Source organism: Castor canadensis, chromosome 13, assembly GCF_047511655.1.
Source record: "Castor canadensis chromosome 13, mCasCan1.hap1v2, whole genome shotgun sequence".
Classification (NCBI taxonomy): Eukaryota; Metazoa; Chordata; class Mammalia; order Rodentia; family Castoridae; genus Castor; species Castor canadensis.
The window spans coordinates 72,883,307-72,907,305 of NC_133398.1; the positions used below are offsets into that span (position 1 = coordinate 72,883,307).

General features: G+C 36.7%; 1 protein-coding gene and 1 long non-coding RNA gene across 15 annotated transcripts in view; one reads left to right on the top strand and one right to left on the bottom strand.

Annotated features, from left to right (window-relative positions):
- Trpm3 (transient receptor potential cation channel subfamily M member 3) overlaps positions 1-23,999 on the bottom strand; it is an 835,737-nt gene that overhangs the window by 117,320 nt on the left and 694,418 nt on the right. For 13 of the 14 annotated variants that reach the window (XR_012440467.1, XM_074052027.1, XM_074052024.1 and 10 more), the window contains one exon: positions 15,613-15,685. Coding sequence is in view for 13 of the 14 variants with exons in the window: in XM_074052027.1 (XP_073908128.1) it covers positions 15,613-15,685 (73 nt within the window). In the remaining variant the exon portion in view is untranslated. Of the gene's footprint in view, positions 1-12,097; positions 12,687-15,612; positions 15,686-23,999 lie in introns of those variants that run through there. The other variant, XM_074052031.1, reaches the window with a different exon arrangement.
- Positions 1-23,999, top strand: part of LOC141415442 (uncharacterized) — a 200,619-nt gene that overhangs the window by 81,820 nt on the left and 94,800 nt on the right. The window lies entirely within an intron of this gene.

The following is a 23,999-nucleotide window of genomic DNA, read 5'->3' on the forward strand; positions in this document are numbered from 1 at the left end:
TAAGTCTGGATAACAGGAGGAACAGTGACTTGATGAACAAAAATGGAAACTCAGATAAAAATCAGCTTTTTGGAGGAAAGAAATTTGTTTTTATTTATTTCATTTTTTAGACTGTTAATTTGATTGAACTTGAGCAGCCTAGTGACCCCCAAGGAAGTTGTAGAGACGGCAAGTGGGACAGAGGGGCAGGGAGGGAAGTCAGGATTGAAGCAGATGAGGTACCTTATAAGTGTGGCAGGAGACCAAGTACAGCAATGAGAGGGGTCAATGAAGGATACAAAGAAGTGGTCAGAAAGGCAGAAGGTTAGTATCTCTGACATCAGGGAAAGGTAAAAAGAAATACAACTGACACACCATGAGAGTCAATTACATGCTAGGCATTTTATAAGTACATTCTCATTTAATAATTACAAAAATTCTGTACAGTGCATACCTTTTATCCACTTCGACAATCAGAAAACAGACTCAGGACAGTGGAGTAACTTAAGAAGCAAGCTTTAACCCAAAAGACTGTGACACAGGTTACTCCAGAGGCACCTGCACATCCATGTTTATTGCAGCACTATTCACAATAGCCAAGTTATGGAAACAGCCAAGATGCCCCACCACTGATGAATGAATCAAGAAAATGTGGTTTCTATACACAATGGAATTTTATGCAGCCATGAAGAAGAACGAAATGTTATCATTTGCTGGTAAATGGATGGAATTGGAGAACATCATTCTGAGTGAGGTTAGCCTGGCCCAAAAGACCAAAAATCATATGTTCTCCCTCATATGCAGACATTAGATCAAGGGCAAACACAACAAGGGGATTGGATTTTGAGCACATGACAAAAGCGAGAGCACACAAGGGAGGGGTGAGGATAGGTAAGACACCTAAAAAATTAGCTAGCATTTGTTGCCCTTAACGCAAAGAAACTAAAGCAGATACCTTAAAAGCAACTGAGGCCAATAGGAGAAGGGGACCAGGAACTAGAGAAAAGGTTAGATCAAAAAGAATTAACCTAGAAGGTAACACCCATGCACAGGAAATTAATGCAAGTCAATGCCCTGTATAGCTATCCTTATCTCAACCAGCAAAAACTCTTGTTCCTTCCTATTATTGCTTATACTCTCTCTTCAACAAAATTAGAGATAAGGGCTAAATAGTTTCTTCTGGGTATCGAGGGGGTAGGGGGGAGAGGGAGGGGGTGGGGGGGAGAGGGAGGGGGCGGAGTAGGTGGTAAGGGAGGGGGTGGGGGCAGTGGGGAGAAATGACCCAAGCCTTGTATGCACATATGAATAATAAAACAATTAAAAAAAAAGAAGCAAGCTTTAATTGAGTCTTCCTTCAAAGTAGCAAAGACTGCAGTAAAAAGTAGACAAAATCAACATGTAGCATGAAGTTCAGGAAGAATGCCATTGAGGATAGAAAACCATGTGAAGACTTCAGGGGTACAGAAAGCCTTGTGACTAAAAAGGGTGGAGTAGAATCTGGAAAGTGAAATTTGTAGAGAGTGAGTCAAGAATTTAGAGTGTGTAGAAGAAGAATCCTGTTAAAAGGCATACGACCTTTCAAAGTTTGATGGTTAAGAGAAGGGAACTTCGAAGGTACCTGGACAGGACCAGGGTCGTCTTGGGTGACAGGGGACCTGAATGTGTTCCTAACAAAGGAAAGAGCCCTTGGGGAAGAAGACACTGCATATAGAAAAAAGAGAGGACAGGAGTAGGATGGGTGAGATCCGGAAGGATGAAGGCCAGACAGGGTTTGGTTTTAGCCAAGAACAGAGGACTTTAGACAGCAAGAGCAGAGAGGGTGAAGAAGTTAGTATTTATGATGGAGAAAGAAGATAGCTTGATGAACCTGACTATTATGCATGGTGCATCTGCACCATGAGAGGTGGTGAGAGGACTGGGGAATTGAAGGGACTAGAGGAAGGCAGGGAAGGTGTCAGAGGATATGATTTAAAGAACAAAGCAGCTGCAAGACAGAATTTGGGCCAAATTGAGGTGATATCAAGAATATGCCATGCCACTTCTGGGCAAATGTTGTTGGGAATATTTATTTGGGGACTTGAGCATCAGTGTTTGTGAGGATTTAAAAAAATACCCTGAGGGCAGCTAAACCCTTGTAAGTGGAGGCTATGGACACTCTTTGGGAGAGATGCTAAATAAAAAGGGTGTCTCATTTGGCACAGTTAGCGTAGATATAGCTCTTGATAGTCTGGGATGGAGGAGGGTCAGGATGGACTGACTTTGCAATGCTCATACAATGCCATGATCCTGTGATTTATAGTAATCTACAGTAATGCTGAGGAGATGCCTTTTTTTGCAGGGGTCTTATCTAAAGAGTTATATCTGGTTAAATATTCTTCCTAGGAATCAATTCATTTCTATTCATTTACTTTGCGTGTAAATGTTGCCACTAAATGCAACAGGGTCTCAGTCAATGGGCATCCATCTGTCCTTTCATTAAAAGACATCAGATACCCTACCTATATGAAGATCAGCAGGTGGGAGGAAACCAGCTGAAATGCATCATATGACTTGGGTTGCTAGGATACACCTTCATTCATCTCCCAGAGTAGAGACACTGTCTCCCCCAGCAGCCTCCCTCAGGAACGTGGCTGCTACATAAAGAAAACCCAAATTAAAGGCTGGAAACATATACTCAAAAAAATAGGTGAGATCTGTATACAATTTATTCTTTGCTCTGTTTTCTTGCCCTGAATAATAGCTATCTCCTCTTGGTAAAGGTAATTTTAGGTGAGTCCCAGGAGAAAGTTGAAAGGAATCAAGAAAACTGAATTAACTTTAACTGAGACATTCCTGTTGGCTTGTCAGAGACAAACAAAACAGGAGCTGAATGAAAGAAGCTATATTCAGGAAGTTGGGGTTGTCTTTCTTGGCTTATTTTTAGTAAATAAGAAAGGTAATAACTAACATTTCTTTCATGCTTAGTTTGTGCCAGGCAGTGTTTATAAGTGTTCATAAACTGAAATTTCACAACAAACCAGAAGGTTCCATTAAACCCATTTCACACATGAGGAAACCAAGGCACAGAAATTTGTCCAAATTGAAGTAGCCAGGAAGTGTCAGAGATGAGATTCAAACTCAGTCTGTTTTCATAGCTGAATTCTTTTCTTTTCTCTTTTCATTTCTTCTCTCTTTATTTCTCTTCTTTTTTCTTCTCTTCCCTCCTCTTCTCTTTTCTCCCCTCCCCTCCCCTCTCTTTTTTTCTGTCCTCTGTAATCTTCTTCTCTCCTTCCCTCCCCTCTCTTTTTTTTGAGATAGGATATTATTATGTAATTGAGGCTGGCCTTGAACTCAAGATTTTCCTGCCTCAGCCTCCCAAGTGCTAGAATTACAGGCTCACACCACCACACTTGGCTTTACAGCTGAAATTCCTGACATCTCCATGTCACTGTCACTGGAGTTGGGACAGGGAATAGAGGCAGACTTTAAGAAAGAGACTGGATTCTTAGCTGGTTTCATTTACTCAACAAATAGGCACTGGGGAAATGGGGTTGAACCAAACTCCCTACTCTCAAAGGAGAGAAAGGGCTCCAAAATATACACACATACATATATTTTTCCTTTGTCCTTTGGGCTCTATTAGTGAGTTTCTCTTTTGGATAGAATCCACTGAAAGTCTATTTAATATTATGACAGCTTCTGAAATGACTCAAAATGAGCTCAGCATTCATTTCCTTTGGAATAACAAATACTACTTACAAGTTGGCTTCTACCCATCCCTAGCAGCCCCATTCATCTCTATCATCCCATCTCCATTTCATCCCTCACTGATAATCATAAGTACACTTTTCCATTTTTTACTAAAGTATTCATAAAAAAGAATACTTTCAAAACAGAACTCTAGGTAACATTTATTTTATAAAAGGATTCTCCTTTACAAAATTATTTTTCACTCCTTTTTAAATTAGGAACTTGTACATGGATACAAAATACAATGTAGTTCAAACAATGTAGATTATAAATACATTTTAAGGAGGTTATTGTTTAGATAAATTGATGTACAATTGTATGGGCAAAAGGATCCTGTTTGGACATTGTTATATACTGCTTTCTGAAAGTAGTGATTTTCAGTATTAATGAGATTTTTAAAATGCATATTCTTAATTTTAAATTGCTTTGAGAAAGTAATTAACGTATTACTTATTTTGTAATTCCCCAGGCTATTTATTTATAGGTATAACAGTCTTGGATTTGTATGTGGCCTTGTAAAGGCATTCTGAACCATACCAGTGCATTTCAAATGTTGCTTCCATTATGACATTTCTCCCAAGCCCAATAGTCTCTTCCACTGGAGCCTTTGGACTATTTTGTTTGCACTTTATGGTCTGTTCTAGCATATCTTAAGTCTGTTGTAGCCATCTAAGAAGACTGCAGCACTTAACACAATGCCTCACATGCAGTAGGTGCTGTAGGGATTGGAACACAATTCCTGATTTGGGACCTGATATACACTGGCCTCTTGGAGAACTGAATGACATTCTAGACAAATGAGAGCTGCTGGACTCAGCTTGGATCCCTGTCAGGTTGTAATGAATGTATAGCAGGCAGGTAGTGATTTACATATGGGCTGTAACACCTTCTTGGGGCCAAAGACAAAGAGCAGTAAGCTTATTTATTATGTGTGGTGACTTGGGAAAGTTACTTAACCTCTCCAAAGCTTAGTTTCTTAATATGTAAAACCAAGTCAGTAATGCCTGAAAAGATGGCTTTGCAGGTTAAAAAGGATAATAAAAGAATAACGATGGTTTGTTGAAGTACTGTGTAAATGTTTTAAATGTCTTATGTATTCTTGACAACAAATTACTAGATTAATAATAGTAATCTAGTAAAAATAGCAAGCGAATAACACCATTAACTTGCAGACCACTCCTGGAGAGAAAAGTTACCAGCTCGACCATTATTATGGTTTCCTCTGTGGTTGATGTGAATTAGTTATCATTGAATTTTCCTAAAGTGACACTATGTAGAGAAACAGTACTTTTCAAAATTAAGTACAGTCAGTCCCTAATTTCCCCAAGGCTGTTATACTTGTTAGAATTGCCCATTGGTGCTAGAATTGGTTCTCTGTCAGAACTTGGGAGTCAATCAAATGCACCTTTTTGTGAGTTTTTTTTTTTTTCTTTCTATGCTCCCCAAAGTGAGTTGAAGCTTATAGGGGCTGAGATATATCCAAGATGATGTAAATTTGTTGTGATGCAAGAGTCTTAATTTATATATAGATGCTATGCTTTATTCTAAGAATATGATTGCTTTGGAGGAATGTAATTTGAGAGGAGGCTGGGTATGGATTTATGCCTGGCAGCCTAGCCCATGGATACTGGGTATTCCCCAAATGAGCCATAACCACGCTAATTAGGACCCTGGCACTCTCAAGGATGCCTGACGAAGTAGGGCATTACTCTGGTGTTCTTTGGTGGCACCTGATGAAAACAGCCAATGGAACAGTTGCACCTGTTGTGAGTGGTCACTTGTCCTGACCTGTTAGGGCTGCTGATGGTTCCTCAGAGACTACAGGACACTTCTCTCATTATTGTCCCCTACCTGGAGAGAAATGGGCTCCTATCCTCCCTAGGGTCTCTTTACTTCCTAGCTACTGGGGCTATGGAGAGTAGGAGGCAGTAATTAAGCTTTGTCTTGATTTTCCTTTTATTTATTGGGTCTGCCTTTTCTGTGTAAGCCCTATTCACTTTGAAGAATTATTTTGCATTTCATTTTCAGAGCTAGTATATTAGACTTTTATGGATCAAAGCTATACAAAAACCTCACAGAGTCAGGTATTTAAATATGAACCTTCTCTCCCTGGTGATATTTGCCAAGAGTTTCTATAGTAAATATTGCCACTATTTCCTTATGTCCTAGCAATACATGCAAGCAGAAAGGACAAATGAAATTATATAGTTTATGATTAATAGCATTGTAAAGCACCATGCTATTTCCTTCTTTTTGTCGACATACCTAATGGATGTTTCCTTTTTATTGTGCCCTTTCTGTAATAAAAGAAGCCAATACTTCACAACCCTTTCATTTGTTAACAAAGAACTTTATAAAAGTGTTCCTGTTTTATGCACAAAATGCAAAGCCAAGAAACGTGTAATTAATGTAAGATTGGGGGTCTAAGGGAAAAAACTATTCTACTGGGTTATATGGCTTACTTGTGATAGGAATTCATTTATATAACCGGGTGAGTGAGATATCTATGTCTTTCATATTGTTATTTTTCAGCAGGATTCTGTAGAAACCTATGTTGTGGTGTTCTGGGATGTGTTCTGGAATTACCACATTGATGTTTCTTGTGTTCATGTTTTCTGTTTGCTTTGTTGTTTGTTTTGATATTCCCTTTTTTGTGGAGAGCATCCTTCAGTAATTTCTGAAGAAATTGTTCTCACAGAGAGATCTTTTGACACCTCAAGTCTGATAATATTCTTATCCTGCCTTCGCAAGTGGCTGATAGATTAAGTATAGAAGTCCAGATTGTAAACAAATGTTCTTCAGAATTTTGAAGGCACTGCAAATTTGCATGATGGATTGTTGTTCAGAAGTTTAAAGTATTTTAACTGCTGGTCCTTTGAATGTCACCAGTTCTCTTTCTTCCCCACCCACACGGGTGTGTGTGTGTGTTATGTGTGTCTATTTGTCTGCCTGTATGTATGTATGTATGTATGTATTTATCTATCTATAAATTATCTATTAAGTTTCTTCCAGTCTCTTCCTTGGGGGATGTAAAGAATTAGCTGCAAGCACACTGGGAACCAAGTGGGGGAAGAGGTCTGGATCTCAGCATCCACGATGCATTAATTTATTTTGTCATCTCTCCCCAAGCCCCTCTTAGAACTGTAGCTCATCCTTTACTTAGCACCCAGTGTTCCCTAGACCAGAAGATCTGTTTTGTCCTCTTCAGATAATAAATCTTTTGTTTTTGGTTATAGAGGACTTTGAAGAATGTGGAAGAAGACATGGAATTCTGGATGCTTCTTAAAAAAGACTTAACAAATTCTTTTATATTTGTTCTCCCATAAGTCTCCCCTTTTGAGTTTCTGGATGGCCCAATTTCTGGGCCTTTTGGGCAATTTTGAAGTGTAAGTCAGTTTGATACCAGCTTAGTATTCAGGTTTTTTTCCTGCTATTTTCCTTTCTTCCATCTACTTCTCATCTTCCAAGTCTAGACATGGCATGCATCAGTTCTGTTCACATCTCATTGGCTGCAGCAAAGTCACATGGTCCCCAGTTCTCTGAAAGGTAGCCTGGGATATTTAGTCCAGTATGCAAGACAAGAAATCAGTGTGGTGAGGATGAAGTATTTTTCCTGCCCAGTGCTTTTATAAAGAACTCATACTCTTATTTTAGAGGGGTTCAGAGGAAAATCATAGTAAATTCTTGTGTTCAGTGGGCCATTTTTATCTGGCAGCCTGTGTGTACTCTGTCATATACCAAGAAAAGTTTAGTTATTGATTATCCAAAAAATTTCAGAGGAGAAGTTTGTTTCATTCTGGAAGGGAAGCATAAAAAAGAAGCAAATAATGGGAGAAGAGGTTGTGGTGGTGGTGGTAGAACCTATAAGGTGTGTGACACTGAGGAAGTCATGGGGAAATATACATGGGAAGTCACCTGTTTGAGGTAGCCGAGGATGTCAATGATGGAGATGCCAGCTGTTGAGTTAGAAGTTATTTGCATTACTGAGAAGTAAACCTCTTTTCTATCCCTGCCTCTCTTTTTAGAAAAGTCTGCCATTTATTAAATGTTTAGTAAAAACGTATTAAGTACTTTGGAAACTGTAGAATAGCTGAGTTTTACATTTTGACTTCTATCCATGATGAGGAAAAGAAATAACACACATGGAATCAAGAACCTGAAGGTAGGAGTGACCAAGAGAATGGAAATCATTCAAGAGTTTGTAGAAATCCTGAGGAGGGTATTAGGGTTTGCCATTCTGTGAACTATTGACACGAGATGGTAGATTTTCCCTCACTGATATCACAAGAGGTTAGGAGGCCCCAGGTTAAATCTGGGTGGTCTCTGTGAATTTGACTAGTGGTTGATTCAATTCTATCAATAAATGCTATTTATTATATTCCTGCTATTTATTTATTGGGAATTTTGCTGGTTGCTTTGATACATGGACAAAGAAGCCCTCATCCTCCAGAAACTTCCTCATTAGAAGGCAGGTTGTAGGCAGGGTAAGCATCCCTCCCAGTTTGCCTGGACACTCTTGGTTTGTTCTAGTTGCTCTGGCATAATTATTAATTCTGCCCACTTTCATAAGAAAGTGCCAGTTTGGAGGTAATTATGTGGTAACCATTCCACAGAGTCACTGCAAAGATTCGATGATAAAACTTCCATGAAAAGTGCTTTGTAAAGCATTATATAAATGAAAAGGACTTAAGAGATTTAAATTTTTTATTGCATTCTCCTGGTAGAGACAAACAAAACGTCTGAAATTGCATCTATCTTAGCCTGTGTTATTGCTCTGAGATCTGATTGGATTTGCATAAAAATAAGTTTGTCATAAAATTAATTTTATTTTAAGGTGATCAACAATTTTCTATATTAAACTTCTTTCTTGTGTTCTGTTCTGGATCTTCACACGTGTGAGAGAAGTTTTCTGGGTTTTTTTCCCTTAAAATTTAAACCAATTGATCTTTTTAATTTTAAAATGTTATGATTCATATGGATTTTGAATATAGGGAATGTTCCAGTGCCCTAGGAATTTTTAAAGCTTGTTTTAGAGGGAAAGGATATGAAACTATGATGTGATAAGTGTTTGGCATAAAGAAACAGTGTTTGCTTTCAAAGAACTTCTGGACTAATTTCTCAGAGTGTCTTATGTCAGCCCACATGAGAAAGCACTGACACCCTTGTTGGGGGAGGAGCTGAAATATACAGAGATTAAATAACTTGGTTAATTGGCCACAGGCAGCAAAAGGCAAGGATTTAAGAGTAGATTTAATCTGATCCCAAAGCCTGTTGATCATTGATTCATGAGTTTAGCAAATATATATTGATTTCCATCTATGTGATAGACATTGTGTTCATGTGTACACTGCCACAGTCCCTTACTTCTACTTGACAGTATCATCACCATCATTATCTTCAGTCAGGTCACTATTTCTTAATAGATTTTTCCAGATACTATGTTAAGTACCTTACTTACACTATCAAAATTGTCACAATGGCTGTGAGAGAGATACTATTATCTTAATTTTATAGATTGGGAGACTGAGGCTCAATGAGGTCAAACAAGTTTTCTAGTCAAGAAGTGATGCTTTGAATAGGGCCAAGAATCTCACTGTTACTCACTGTTAAAAGGTATCACACACCTTTGTCCATGTGATTTCACTGTAGAAGGTGCCATACTAAATAACTAGGAGTATCAATGTAAAGCTTTGGTTCTGCCACTAATTTGCCAAATGATCTTAAATGACTTTGGCCTCAATTTGCTAGTCTGTAATAGGCATGGGAGCAGCAAAGTGAGATGGGTATTGTGGTTTCAGGGTGGCTTTGGGATAAGGGGTCATGGAAGGCATTCATTTTGGGGCGGGGCATCCTATGCTCCAACATGACCAATATGCTCTGTGACACCTACCGCAATATGATTTGAATAAAGGGATTAAATGGAGCACTAAGAAACAAGCACATTTGAGGAAGCCTGATTTACAAGTCCAAGGATACAAAGAAGACTAAAAGTGGTCTGACAGAGAGAAAGGCTTTAAAAATACTGTTGGAAAACTTTACATTGTAATCCTGAACTGGGTGAGTTGAGTTCCTAGCAGAAGTACTTCACTATTCACACAGAATTTATCCCACAGGGGAACGGCCCAGCCCCTTTGAGCCCAAAATAGATGGAAAATACCAAATTTTGATTTTGTAGGTCTCTTTTGGACAAAATTTCTTCTACTTCTATTTGTGTAACATTTGAGAACTATAGTAACTTTGCATCTCATACAAGTAATAAAAATGTCAACCTGGATTTTTCTTTTTTTCCTTATTAAGGATATTTACATACTACTAGGTTAAGAAAATAATAACATTAATAAAAAAGCAACCATGCATGTGTTTATTAAACTGCCCCCCTAATGGAAAGAGGTGTGGAAAGGCTGTACAGATAATTAGAAAGAGCTTTTATTTTCAAGGCAGAGCCATAATAAGTTCCCATAAAACCTATTCATGAATCATCTAAGCAAGGTAGCTTCTTAGTAAATACTCTGGAATATGTTGGCTGCTTATGAAATCTGCCTAATGCATAGAATTATTGGATATGGACTAGTTCTGAACATATATCCAGAGTGTTTTTTAATAAGAGTTTGATTAGGACATTTTAAAAAGTAAAATGAGTTAGGTAGTAAGAGTAATTGCCAATTGATGTCAGGACTACTTTGTGATAATACTCTTGCATTTTCTCTTTAATAGAGTTGGAGAACATGCATTCAGAAGTAGTCTCAAAATATTAAAATATGCTGTATTTTATTTTAAAAGATTTTATCCACTTATATATTAAGGTTAGCCTTTTCCTCCTACTAATACAATTTGAACAGAACATGGGTCAGAATGTAGTGATTTTCCTTCCTGTTAATCTAATCAAATTGACAGTAGGCTTTCTTGAAGTTTTTCTAAAGTGATGCAGAACATATTGGCTTTATTTTTCCTTTTCAATTTTTAATTTTTTTTACTATTGTTGTACTGGGGGTACATTGTGACACTTACAAAAGTTCCTAACAATTTATCATAGTTGAATTCACCCCTGCATCATTCTCCTTTATCTCACATTCTCTTTACATTTGGAACAGACTTACCAATGCCTATCTTAGGAAGAAGTTGTCTTTCATATATCTATCAGTAATTAATTAGCTAATTATTGATAGCATTAATTATGTCTGAGGAAGAAAAGCACAAAACAAAATGTAGATACTGCTTGTGCTTGTCATGATTCTTTCAATCTATGTGTACTTTATCTTTATAATTTTTTGTCTTTTTAACATGAAAGGATTATAGAGGGCTTTGGTCCTAATATGTGATCCATGCTTAGATTCATGATGTTTAATAGTGTATTTTTCTCATTTTTCCCTTTAACACTTAAAAAAAAAACCCTCTATTCATACTTCAGATTTTCTTAACTTTTGACTTGTTATCTTTTTTTAAACAACACTGCTTCAGGAAATGACCTTACATTTAGTGGTCACGTCTCCTTGGACTCTATGAGGCTGTGAAAATTTTTCAGTCTTCCCATGATGACCTTGACAGTTTTGAGGAGAAACACACAATTTTTTCACTCTCTTTAGGTTTTAAAAATACTTTACAGAGAAAGAAGGAAGCAATAAACATACTTTCTCCTTCTGCCTCAAATGGTCTTCTTTACAAATGAAGATTAGATAATGCAAAAGAATCTCTTAATTTCAACAGAAATCATCACAGATTACACTTTTGAGCATGTAGATGAACAAAAGAGTAGCTTCTCACATGGTTTGATTTCATTTATTGAATCCAAGGTTTCAAGAGAAGATGAAAACACTGGGGTAACTTTATTACAGAAAGGTCCAGGGGCCCTCCATCTGCTGTGCGTGGATGTGTTCTGGCTGTTCTGAGCCTGGAGCAAGAGGTTTATGCTGCTGTTTTACTGGTGTGGACAGGATGGGGCTGCTGAGAGAGCAGACTGGCGAGCACCCAATAGCTTATTAAGGCAAGTTTAGGGTCCTCTCCATTGGAGCCTTTTCTGGGTGTTGATTTAGGAAGGGCCACTGGAGAGGAGGAGGCAGATAAAGGGCTGAGGGGACCTCCCTAGATTTTTGAATTACTCTGCTCATAGAAGCTCTCAAGTTGTCTGAAGTCCGGCAGTATTAATGATGTCAGATTGTGTCTGAAGGATAGCTTGATTTAGCAAACAAAAATAAAAGATTCCCAGTTAAGGATAAATTTGAGGTAAATAGCAAACTGTTATTATTATTATTATTTTTTAGTATATGCATGCCCCACTTGCAGACATACTTATGCAAAAAAATTAGTCTGTTGCTTATCTGAACACTAATTGGACATGTTGTATCTTGCCCTACCCCCCACCCCCGTGTGTGTGGGGGGGGTGGGGGGGGTGGGGTGGGGTGGGGAGGCTACAGAAGGGAGGAAAGGATACATCTGGGCTCAGACCACCACTCTCAGGAGCAGCGCTTTCTCTCTCTCTCTCTCCCTCTCTCTCTCTCTCTCTCATTTGGTGGTACTGGGGTTTGAACCCAGGGCCTGTCTGGCTAGGCAGGAACTCTACTACTTGAGCCATGTCCCTCCGCCTCTTTTGATTTTGTTATTTTTGATATAGGATCTGTGATCTTCCTGTTTATGCTTCCTGAGATGACAAGTGCACTCTACCATATCCAGCTTTTATTGGTTGAGATAGGGTCTTGAGAACTTTTTGCCTGGTCTGGCTTTGAATTGCTGTTCTCCACATGTCTGGCTTTGAATTGCTGTTCTCCACATCTCTGCCTCCTGAGTAGCTAGGATTACAGGTATGAGTCACTACACCTAGAGAGGAGCAGTCCTCTTAATGTGATGGACAAATATGATGTCCCTTATTCTCAAAAGTACCCTATGTCACCACTTTAAGGAACTCTGGGCTTCTTGTATCTCCAAAGCAGCATTCTTTTTGCTTCCTTTTTTTCCTCTTCATTTTGAACAGATACTTGATAAGTCTATAATATAAATGGTATTCTATAACATATAAGAATAGATTCCAGAAAAATCAATTCATCAGATCAGAAACAAGGCAAGCAAAGGTACATATTTCCTACAACCAACTGGTTTCCCATCTCTCTCTCTTTTTTTTTTTGCCTGTAAATTTATGGACCAGTGCTTAGTTTTGTAACTCTCTCTTCCTCCTATTTAACTTTTGGTTTCCTCAGAAAATTTTCAGATTCCTCAGAATAAAAATTGGACTTTACAAATATTCCTTTGCATTCAATAATTGAAAAATTAAATATAATTATAAACAGTAAGTGCTAGACCATGTTACAGGCTCTGGTAAAACACATGGGAAGAATATAACAAACAAGAATTTGAAACTGCTCTTGACCTCCAGAAAGTGGGGCCTGACACCCTTCACAAGGCACTGGGTTAGGATCTGAGCATTAAAAAGCCTTTGCAAAATAGGATTGATACATTAAAATCTTTTAATGGCACAAACTCCCATTAGCATCAACTGCTGCATAAATAATGTTCATTAAAGTGATTAGAAATCTTAATTTCTTAGCGCAATCATAATCTCCTTTCATCTTCTATGGCAGTATTTTTAAACTGTAGGTTATGATCCATTAGTGGGTCATGAAATCAATTTAGTGGGATGCAATCAACATTCAAAAGAACAAAAATAGATTAGAGTAAAAATATTTAATTTCATTGCATATCATCCATGTAAATATTATTTCAAGTCCTTTACTTACAGTTTCTTAGTGCATATGTGTGATTATTTGGTTATGACACAAAACGTATTTCATTTTATGAAATGCCATGTTCAAAAAAGTTGGAAAGAAAAGCTATCCTATAATATGACAAATGAATTCTAGGATTGGCTTAAGGGTGAAGCACAATTTAAAGTCTCACAAATTAGTAAAAAGAGAAAGAAAGTATTTTTTGGGGAAGATGATGGCCACTATATTTTTTACTGGTAATTGGATCACTTGCTCATTTGCTCTAAGTTCAGTTTAAGGTCATAATGTAGTTCATTTCTTCTTGATAGCATGGGATAGTACGTCTACTAATGTGATGACAACATACATAAGTGAGTTCTGTAGGCTCAACCTGCCTGTACCGTTTGTTGACCAGCTCATCTTTGGCATGTTTCTTTTTTGTTCTTTTCCTCAATTTCCTTATCTATAGCATGGAGCTTGTAGTAAATGGATAGTTAAACTATTGTAAAGAATAAATGAATCTATACATAGAATGTACTAACACAATGTTTGGCACACAGCAAGTCTTCAATAATTGTTAGTTATCAATATTATTACTTTTCTTATCTTTGTATGAGAATAGAAAATATCAGAGAGTTATTTGTTTCACACTTTTAGTTTTGACTGACAAAGGAAGAGTGAGGTCCAGAGTATGTTTGTGGTTGAGCTCATACATGGTCCCTTGTCTCTTAATTCTTCTACCCAGTGTTTGTATTTGTAGTTCATAAAGTGAAATGTTTTAGAGCAGAAGGTATCAGCCTGGGATACATGATATGCTACCTGGGATTATAAATCTCCTGAAGTGTGATCGGAGAGTGGGTGGAGAGAATTCACAACCACTATTGTCTAAGAGGTCACATGTAGCATAGTGAAGTGTTATATACTTCAACCTAAGTCCAGGCTAATAGCAGTGTAGTCTTTAGCAAGTTAGTTAACCACTGTAACTTTTACTTACAAAAAAGTAAGTAAAAAAAGTAAGCTCTTATATCATATAGTTAATGTTTACAATAGTTGTCAAGAGTTCAGCATAGTGGCTACCACGATAGGTCCTCAAGAAAATATTAATAGTGGAAGAAGAGTAGGTAGACTGAGAAATAGAAGGAAATGGTTGTTTTGCTGAGTATTAATTTTGGAAAGCTGAATATCACTGAATTTCCAAGTATTCCAGTTATTCCTCTATTTATGCAATGAAAGTTGATTGAATGCTACCATGATTTGGGGATTGTGTGAGGTGCTAGGAACGTGGTAATGAGCAAGATACATTCTCTACTTTGTAGTTTATAATCTATGGAGACTACAGCAGGTAATGACCAGCCAGGTGATAGATAAATACTGCAATAGATGAACTATGGAGCTTAAGGAGAATGTAGGAGACATTTCTAACCAAGAACCACATCCAACAAGATTTGTGGTTTTATTTTGTCTTACACTGACAGTTTAAATTTTAGAACTGATCAGGGACAACTTTCTTTCCTAGTTGTAACATTGAAAATTATTAGTAAAATGTAAAATACTTAAGGTACTTTAAGGAAGGAATTTGATAAACAGAGCCCAGAGGAAAGCGCTCTTCTCTTGGATGTGGCTCCAAGGGTGAGGCGATATCTTTGAAACATTGGGACTAAAAAATAGGACAAATTCCCACCTTATAAATTACAAGCCCACAACTTAGGTATTTCTGTTTTTGGCTTGATTTATAGTGAGTTTAGAGCTAAATTTACTGCCCAATTATGACAAGTTCAGTAGCCTCATTTTTTTTGGTTTATTTCTTTCTCCTTCTTGATGTTTTTTTGATTTTCAATATTTATTGTACATACCCCCACATATACATAGATGCCATAGAAAATGGTTTTCAAAAATAGTTAAGGTAATAATTATTAAATAAATTCAGGTAACTTAATGTCTTACCTATTTGTCAACATTTTTCTTTATAAAGTTTAATGAGTCTATGGGCATGAGTTGTAGTGTGTTTAAATCTTATGAAATTAAATCACACTACTGCAGATCTAGTCTAGAATAATTTAGTAGCAGTAACAGTATTTTAGAGGAGAGTTCAATAATTGGATATGTCATGGTATCATTTGGGATTATACTCACTAATATGAAACATAAGGTTGGAGTGTTAATCCATTTAAATTATTTTTGCACTCTATGGACATAGAAGCTTTTTTTTTACCTTTAAGTAAAGCTGTCAGGATAGCTAAATCAATGTCCTGGTGTCCTTCTGATCCCATCCGGAATACCGTAATCTGTAATTTGAGACAAGGTGACCATTAGCAAAGCATTTTTTCCCCCAAGTGAAATTAAATCAATGAGACCACATCTGAGCAGAGACTATGTTAATATCTACAAAGTAGATTCTTAACCACAGGGCAAACACATAGCAAGGATTCAATGAGAGGGTGCTGCGATTAATTAAGAGGGAGATGTCTCAGTAGCCTTCCAACAGAGACCACCTTAGATAATTGCATCAATTATGGTGCACTGATGAGAAACTAGAGACCGAGGAAAATGTCCTTTTCTATCAACTTCAGTTTTAAAATCAAAACTTGCAGGATTAATAAAAATATGTAACCCATTCTATAAACTATGAGTTGAGAAATTATTAAAAACATCTAGTGTTCTCTGTAGCAAATAGTCCCACTGTGTGTGTACACAAGTACAATATTAGTATCACCACACTCACTCCTCAGTCATAGCTACCCTATGGTGTCAAAATTGTGATGCTTCTGACCCTTCTGTCCTGTCAATGTCCTTGAAGTTCCTTTAGAATAACTTAGCAGTACATTTGGTTGAAAGAAGTAGAAATGAGACAATATAATGACATCTTTCCTCTTGGTAATCTAGGGGAGAAAAGTATTCTCTAGGGGAGGATAACAGTGAGGGGAGTGACGAGATAGAAGTGAAGAATTAATACTTACAGGAGACTTGGCTGTTGACAAGAGAAAGATAAAGAGAGCCGGCAGACTCATACTAGAGAAGGTGTTGTTACTAACAATTAATACCACTACCATGAACTCACTGTTAGGAATAATCTTTACTTTTATGACACTAGAGAATTCCCCTTATAACCTTAAAATTTGCTGCCATTAAGAGAAAGTCATGAGAAATGTTATTTGAATGCACTCACTACTGGTTGCCAAAGACTTGAGCTTATGTTTCTTGGAGAGATCTTTAGTACTATGGCATCTGAATTGATGTGCTGCAGAAGATTCATTTTTATCTTGTGTTCTAAGTAAGAAGTGAATCTTCACATCAAAAGGGTTATGCTCCTCCCTTTCCCATTTTATAGAATGTTTCTTTGTAGAGAGGAAGAGTGTTCAGGTTTGAGAGACAAAGAGAACCAGCATATGTGCACAGGCAGAATTTTGGAAGAAGAGTTTAACAGGAAAAGGGTCAGAATGGAAGGAAGGGTTGGGGACATGTTCCACACTCATTAATGAGTACCTGACACAGGCAAGGGACATCTCTTCCTAGTTCAAATTGTATAGGGCAAAAGCAATGTGGGTTCCTATCATTAGTTCCCAGTCAAGAACAAGCTACAAAATGATTTTGGAGTAAAAAGGTTGCCTAATAATAAATGTAATGAATCTGCATTATAGATTAAGACTTAATCTTAATGTTAATTAAGATTAACAGACTTAATCTGTTTCAAAGAATCATTTTGTCATCTTCATAATGACTTAATAAAGAACCTTATCATAAAAGGTATAAAACTTGGCTGAAAAACAGGAAAGAACACTAAGTGGAGTCAAATACTGATGGGAAAATGCAATGTGTTAAATAGGTCAGTCTTCACTAATGAATAGAGAGTGAATTATAATTTCAATAAAAATTCCAAAAATATTTTTGTGGTTTTTAATAGGCTGATTCTGAAATTCATATATAAGGGTCACATTCTTATAATCACTAAAAAAAAAAAAAAAAAAAACCAAAAGGAAAAGGAGAGCAAGAAGGGAGAATTTGTTTTACCAGTTATAGTGACTTATAAAACCACAGTTAAAAAATAGTATAGTATTGGTATTGGAATCAATGAATAAATTAATAAATGAGAGTAGAACCCAGAGACATCCCTGAGTACATATGAATATTTGAAATAAGACCAAAAGGACATTGAAACTCTGTAGCAAGAAAGACGATTTTCCCTCCCTCCCTCCCTCCTCCTTCCTTCTTTCATTCTTTTCTTTCTTCCTTCTTTGTAATATAAGAGACAGGGTCTTGCTACATCCATTACCTAGGCCACTTTCAAACTCACCATCCACCTGCCTCAGCCTCCTGAATAGCTGGAACTACAGGTGCATTGCCATCACAACCAGCAAGATGATTTTTCAATAAGTGTTGTTGGGACAATTTACCTTTCTATATTAAAAACCCAAATTGTTCTGCTACCTCACAAATCGCATATACAAATTCCTCAAGGATTCAAGAGCTAGTAAAGTTAAAACAAAATATTGGAGAATATACAAAAGGAGATTTATTTCTTCCTTTTTTAATGTAATGGAATTCTTGAATTTAGGTTAAAAATAAGATATAAAAAAGTACAGATAACACATGTTCACAGTATTATTTTCATGTTACCTGTACTTTTAATATATCTTCTTAAAAATCCTACCCTTTCTACTTGTTATATACCTTGATTAGGTATACCCTACTTGATTTTTGTGCCCAGAGTCTATGCAACATTTTTGCCCTTGCAGAAAATGCCACTGTATTGGGGCTTCTTTTTGTCTGAGTGTGTTATACATTAACTACATTAACCCTCCTCCATCAGCTCCATCTGTTATTTGATCAATTCTGTCCCCTCCACAATTTATATGTTGAAGTGGGTCTTGATTAGTGATTATTATAAAATTAGTGCCATCATAAAGCAGATCTCAGAGAGTTGCCTTGCCCTTTTTCATGTGAGGACGCAGATAGAAGGTGCCACTTATGAGCTAGAAAGCAGTCCCTCACTTGACACAAAGTATGTGGCATCTTGATCATGGACTTCATAGCCTCTACAACTGTGGGAAAATAAATTTCTTCTGTTTATAAGACACCCAATTTATGTTGTCTTGTTATTGCATCCAAAGTAGACTAAGAGAGACATTTCCAATTAAAACAGTTGTGATTTTAGGGTCCTTCCTATGTATCAGACATAGTGATTCACCTTTTCACATACATTATTTTCCACTCTTTCTAGTTTTATGTAAATGTGTAAAATAAATATAATATAAATAAGGATGAATATATATAAATGTGTAACCACCAAACCATGTATATGAACATTTACATTAAATGCATATGGAAAAATTAAGACTTAGTTATCTAGGTCTAGAACTCCTAAATAGCTCAGCACAGAGGGTCATAGATTTATTTACTAGAGCAGAAGATAGTTTTGAACAAAACAAATGTTAAAAGCACTTTACAGTTTTGTAAGAATTTGGCTCAGTCCTAGGCAAATGTGATTATCACAAAGCAATGCATTGACTAATGCCTATAGAGGATGGCAGACATAACAGGCTGCCATTTTGTCATTTTAATATGCAGTCAATGTATAATGGTTATCCATTGTACGTTATCCATTATATTGTATGACATTTTACAATATATTATATAATGTTATATAATGTATACCATATAATGATTATCCATGTGACCTTGGAGTTGAAAGTATCTTGCAAGTATCTTTTAGTCCATTAGCTAGAGACAACTTGTGGAAGGTCACAGAACAAGCTAGAAGTACAGCTGTGATTGGAATTGTAGTTCTTACCTTTTCATCTTGTTTAAATATTGAGAAGATATGAGGGGAGGGAAGAAGATAGTAGTAGTACTTGACTCTTTTGTAGTTGTTTATGTCCGGAGGCCAGAGCCTGGAATGAGTGTGAGGCAGAGAGTATAAACTGAAATGCTTCTGTTATAGTTTGAATATGAAATGTCCCCCATATGAAGGCTTAGTCCCCAGATGGTGGCACTATTTTGGGAGATGCTAGAAACTGCTGTTGATGGGGTCTAGTTGAAGGAATTAGGTCACTAGAGTCATGTCCTTGAGAGCTACAGCTTTCTCTGGCCCTTTCTTGTCTCTCTGTCTCTCCCTTCCCCTGCTTTCTAGCTGCCATGAGGTGAGCTGCCTCCTCTACCATGTGTTCCCTGTGGCTATGATGTTCTGTTTCACCTCAGGCCTACCACAATGTGGCAAGCTGACCATGGACTGAAACCATGAGCCAAAACAAATTTTTCTTCATTTAAGTTGTTTTTCTCAGGTATTTGTCACAGTGATATAAAACTAACACATCTTCATAGACATTTGAACTAAAAAATTATTCTATTCTAATAAAGAATAGAACCAAACAAAATCCATCTGTTCAATATATTTGGATTACAGGTAACAGTTGTGATCTCTGGTAAGACCGTCAGGTGGAGGTATGCCCCAACTCAATTAGATTTGCACAAAGGTTTGCTTCTGCATAACCATAGATCTGCCAAGGTGTCATGTGGACATTGTTCCAAACAGTTACTGATGCTCCCAAAGACTAATCTTAGAAGCTTATATCAGCTATTTTGTGCTCTGAATTGAAAAGAAAATTTGAAGTCCATTGGAGAAAGAGCCCAGGGGCAGAGGTGGCATTTGGGCTAACTCTTTAACTCTCTGCCAGGGTTGGTTATAGCCTGAAAGATATTATCATGTACCGTGCACTTAGTTGGTAGCAAGTTGAGGAGGATCAAGGTAAAATCTGAAGTCATTGGAAGAATTAAGAAACTTGGCATCAAATGAAAGTCCTTAAACATCTGACTTACTTGTTCTTCTGGTGCCTAAACCTTACTACATAATTAAAGATCACATTTCAGATGGAAATTCTTCTGAGGCCACAAATAGACACATTAAATTTACTCTGAAATATATCATTATCAGGCTTTCCTAACAACAGATGTAGATGTGAAGTTGGGGAAAGAAAGATGAATGACTGAAGAGTTTCTAAAGGATTTCTGGGAGAAGACTCATGGAGCCATGTGCTTCAAAGAGCTTGAAATGGCAATGGTATGCCAGAGCTTTCAAATATTCTTGGAAATATGGGGCAGTTATGTCTATGCCCCCTCCTGGTATACTTGACTTGAAGAACCCAAGGACCTCAGACTGGAACTGGGCGAGAGCAAGGGTGTCTTAAGAGGACAAAGGAGCACTAAGGGAAGGCTGGGGCCTCTAAAGACAGAATTTTATTTTAGAATTTTGCTTTGACTGGCCTGAGATATTTTGCCTTTATCACTACTCTCAAAGATTTTTTATTTGGAACTAAAATGTTAAAAATTAACCACAGAATTTATAACAAGGAGAAAACCAGTGCTATCTTCTATACCCCAAGTGTTGAGAGAGATACAAAAAAAAAAAAAGGATATTCTGAAATATTCTTGGTGGTGATGTGATCAAAATGGTAGTTTTGGAGTAGGACATGTCAATATAAATTTCCTTGGTTTTGATGTACTATTCTTTATTAACACTGGATTTTATTTCCTAACACTTTTTTTTTGAGGATCTTTGCCATGATGGTTGGCCCATGTCTCAGTCTTTCCTGGTTTGGGAATTAGAGTTACCTTGATCATTCAGTATGAGTTAGGAAGCTTTCCTGATGTATTTATTCCTCAGGGTAGTTTACATGATGAAGGAACGCACCAGCTTCTGGAAGATTGAGTAGGTTTTTTATAAACTAGTTGACACTGGGAACATTTTTAGGGATAGATTGCCAGTTGTAACTTCTTCAAGGGTTATTGATCATTTATATTTTCTGTCTTTCTTTGACTTATTTAGAAGACTCATGTTTCATATATTTTCCTAGAAAATCAAGTATTTCTTCCAGAATTTCAAATTTATTGGTATGCTGTTGTACATAGAATTCACTTATTATTTTTAAAATCTCCTTTGTATCTAGAATTATATGGAAATTTTTCCTCTGTTTTTCACTAGCTCGAAATTATGGTCATTTCAAGGAGCTAGGTATTCTTGGTAATATTGGATTGATTATTATTTATAATTTAAAGTTACAATTTTTTAAAACAAATGCTAGTAAGAAAAAAGAACCCTTACATACTATTGGTAGAAATATAGATTAGTAGAGCAACCATGGAAAACAGTATGAAAGGTCCTCAAAAAATTACAAATAGAACTACCATATGATTCAGCTATACCACTCCTGGTTATCTACTTAAAGGAGTCAAAGTCAGCATACAACAGAGACACCTGCGCACCTGTGTTTATAGTGGTACTGTTCACAATAGCCACGCTAAGGGATCAGCATAAGTGCTCATCACTAAATGCATAGACAAAGAAAATATGATACATTTTTTGGTGTAAAATGGAGTTTATTCAACCATAAAGAAGAAAGGAATCCTGTCTTTGCAGGAAAATGGATGGAATTGAAGGACATTATAGTTAGGTAAATAAGCCAGACAAGTATGAAAATATTCATGTATTTTCTCTCATATGTGGAAACTAAAAAGAAAAGTTGACCTGAGAGTAGAAAAGGAACTGATAGGGGCTGATAAGGGAGAAGGCAACAGAGGGCAAAGGGGAAGGTAGAGATGATAATGCATGCTATATGCATATATGGAAATGCCATAATAAAGTCCATTAATTTATACAGTTAGTATTAACTTTAAAAAGTAACTATTTTCTGCTTTTATCATTTCTTCTACTTTTGTTTCCTTCGATACTTGTTTTTTTTAGAAACATAAGCTGATTTTTAGTCAATTTACTCTTATTCTTTCTGTTAGTGCATAAACAGCAGGGTTAGATTTTTTCTAAAATCAAATCAGATTCTCTCTTAATCAGAGAAAAGAATTTAGCTACATTTATTATAACTAATTTTTTGTTGTATTTCTTCCACCTTATTTTATGCTTTTTGTTTTCTAGACTTTCTCATCATTTATATATTAGGCCATTTCTTGCTTTAAAAATTTATTTGAATAGGCAATATATACATGGCTGAAAAGCAGAATAAAGAGATTTATGGTGAACATTAAGCACGTCTTCTGTCCCCAGTTCTCCAGCACCCCTCATCAAAGACAATCAGCACTAGCAGTTTTAGAGACATTCTACACATAAATAAACAGAAATGTATATTTGTCCCTTTTACTCAGTGCTAGCAAACTTCGCATTCTATTTTATATCCCACAATTTTCACTTGACAGTTTAACCTAGGGACGACTGCCTTCAGCCACACAGAGATATGCATGATTCTTTTTGACCATCTAATCTTTCACCATATGCATGTATTATAATTTATTTAACTGGTATTCTAATAAGCATTAGAATATATTTGTGTGCACATGGGTGAGTGTGTCTATAGAATAAAACTTGTAGAGATGGAATTTCTTGTCCCCTATACTCTGAGAGGTGAGTAGAAAAGCCCAATTCTTATTTTCTATAAAATTCGTATTTTCAATATGCATGCTAAAAGGAACGTTCAGATTTTGTTAACTTCTTGTCAAAGCATTATGTGTATTTGCTGATTAACATGTTTTTGCAGATCCAAAAGAACAAATGTGAAAATGTTTTGCTACCAAAATACTTTTCCCCAAATTCAGTTAGATATCTTATATCTTCTACTCTCTTGTGAACAAATTATCTTAGCTTGCATGAAAATCTGATTCTCATATTAGGAGGAAATAAAAATTTTCAAAATGACATCATTCCCTTATTTTCTACCCCCTCACCTTATCTGCCAACCAGCCTCTTTGCTTATGTTTTTGCTCTCATTTTAAAGCCCCTTAAAAGTAAAAAATCTGGATATCATACTTGTCACACTCACCCCTCATACCTACCCCCTACCATGCATGAAATTGATTCATTGAGCTCATTTATTATCTTTTCTGTGCCTGGTCATTGCTTGAGTGCTGAGGATGGAGCAATAAACCAAACTGAAAAAGATTCCTGCCTTCATGGAGCCTACAGTCTGGAGAGGAAGTAAAAGTGTATGATGTCAGGTTGAGAAGAATGTTCTACAGCATTGCTTATGTCTCCAGTTGACTTCTCTCTTTCTCATCATCATAGTGTTTGTTCGGCCAGTAGTGTCTACTACTTCTGCAGTAGTCTGTTTATTTTTTGTCCTGGTTCTGGTCCTGTCTTTCCCATCTCCTCTTCTCCCCATGCAGCTGTTTGTACAATCTTTCTTATTAAAATGTGTTAGTGGCTTCTATTTACTATGGCATAAAGCTAGAAATTCTTCACTGGCCATTCAAAAACAGCTGGCATTGTACTTCCAGCTCATTCTTTATTCTCATCTCTTGCACCCTCACTGCCATGCCTCTTGCAGACATTTCCACCAATGCAGCCACAACTCATCCCCACACACCTGATATCCCTCTTGTGTTGGACAACTTGCTCTTACCACAGTTCCAGATGCTGCTTTTGGTCTCTCTGCTTTTGTCCATTCAGTTCCTTCTTCCTGGTACACCCTGACTTTCATTCGACACAGGCCATTTTCTGTATAACTCAAGTGAAAGCCTTACTTTTTCTTTTTGTCCCTATTATTCTCTAAAGATTTCTAGGACACCACTTTCAACCCTTGCATGCAAGGAAATTATTTGATC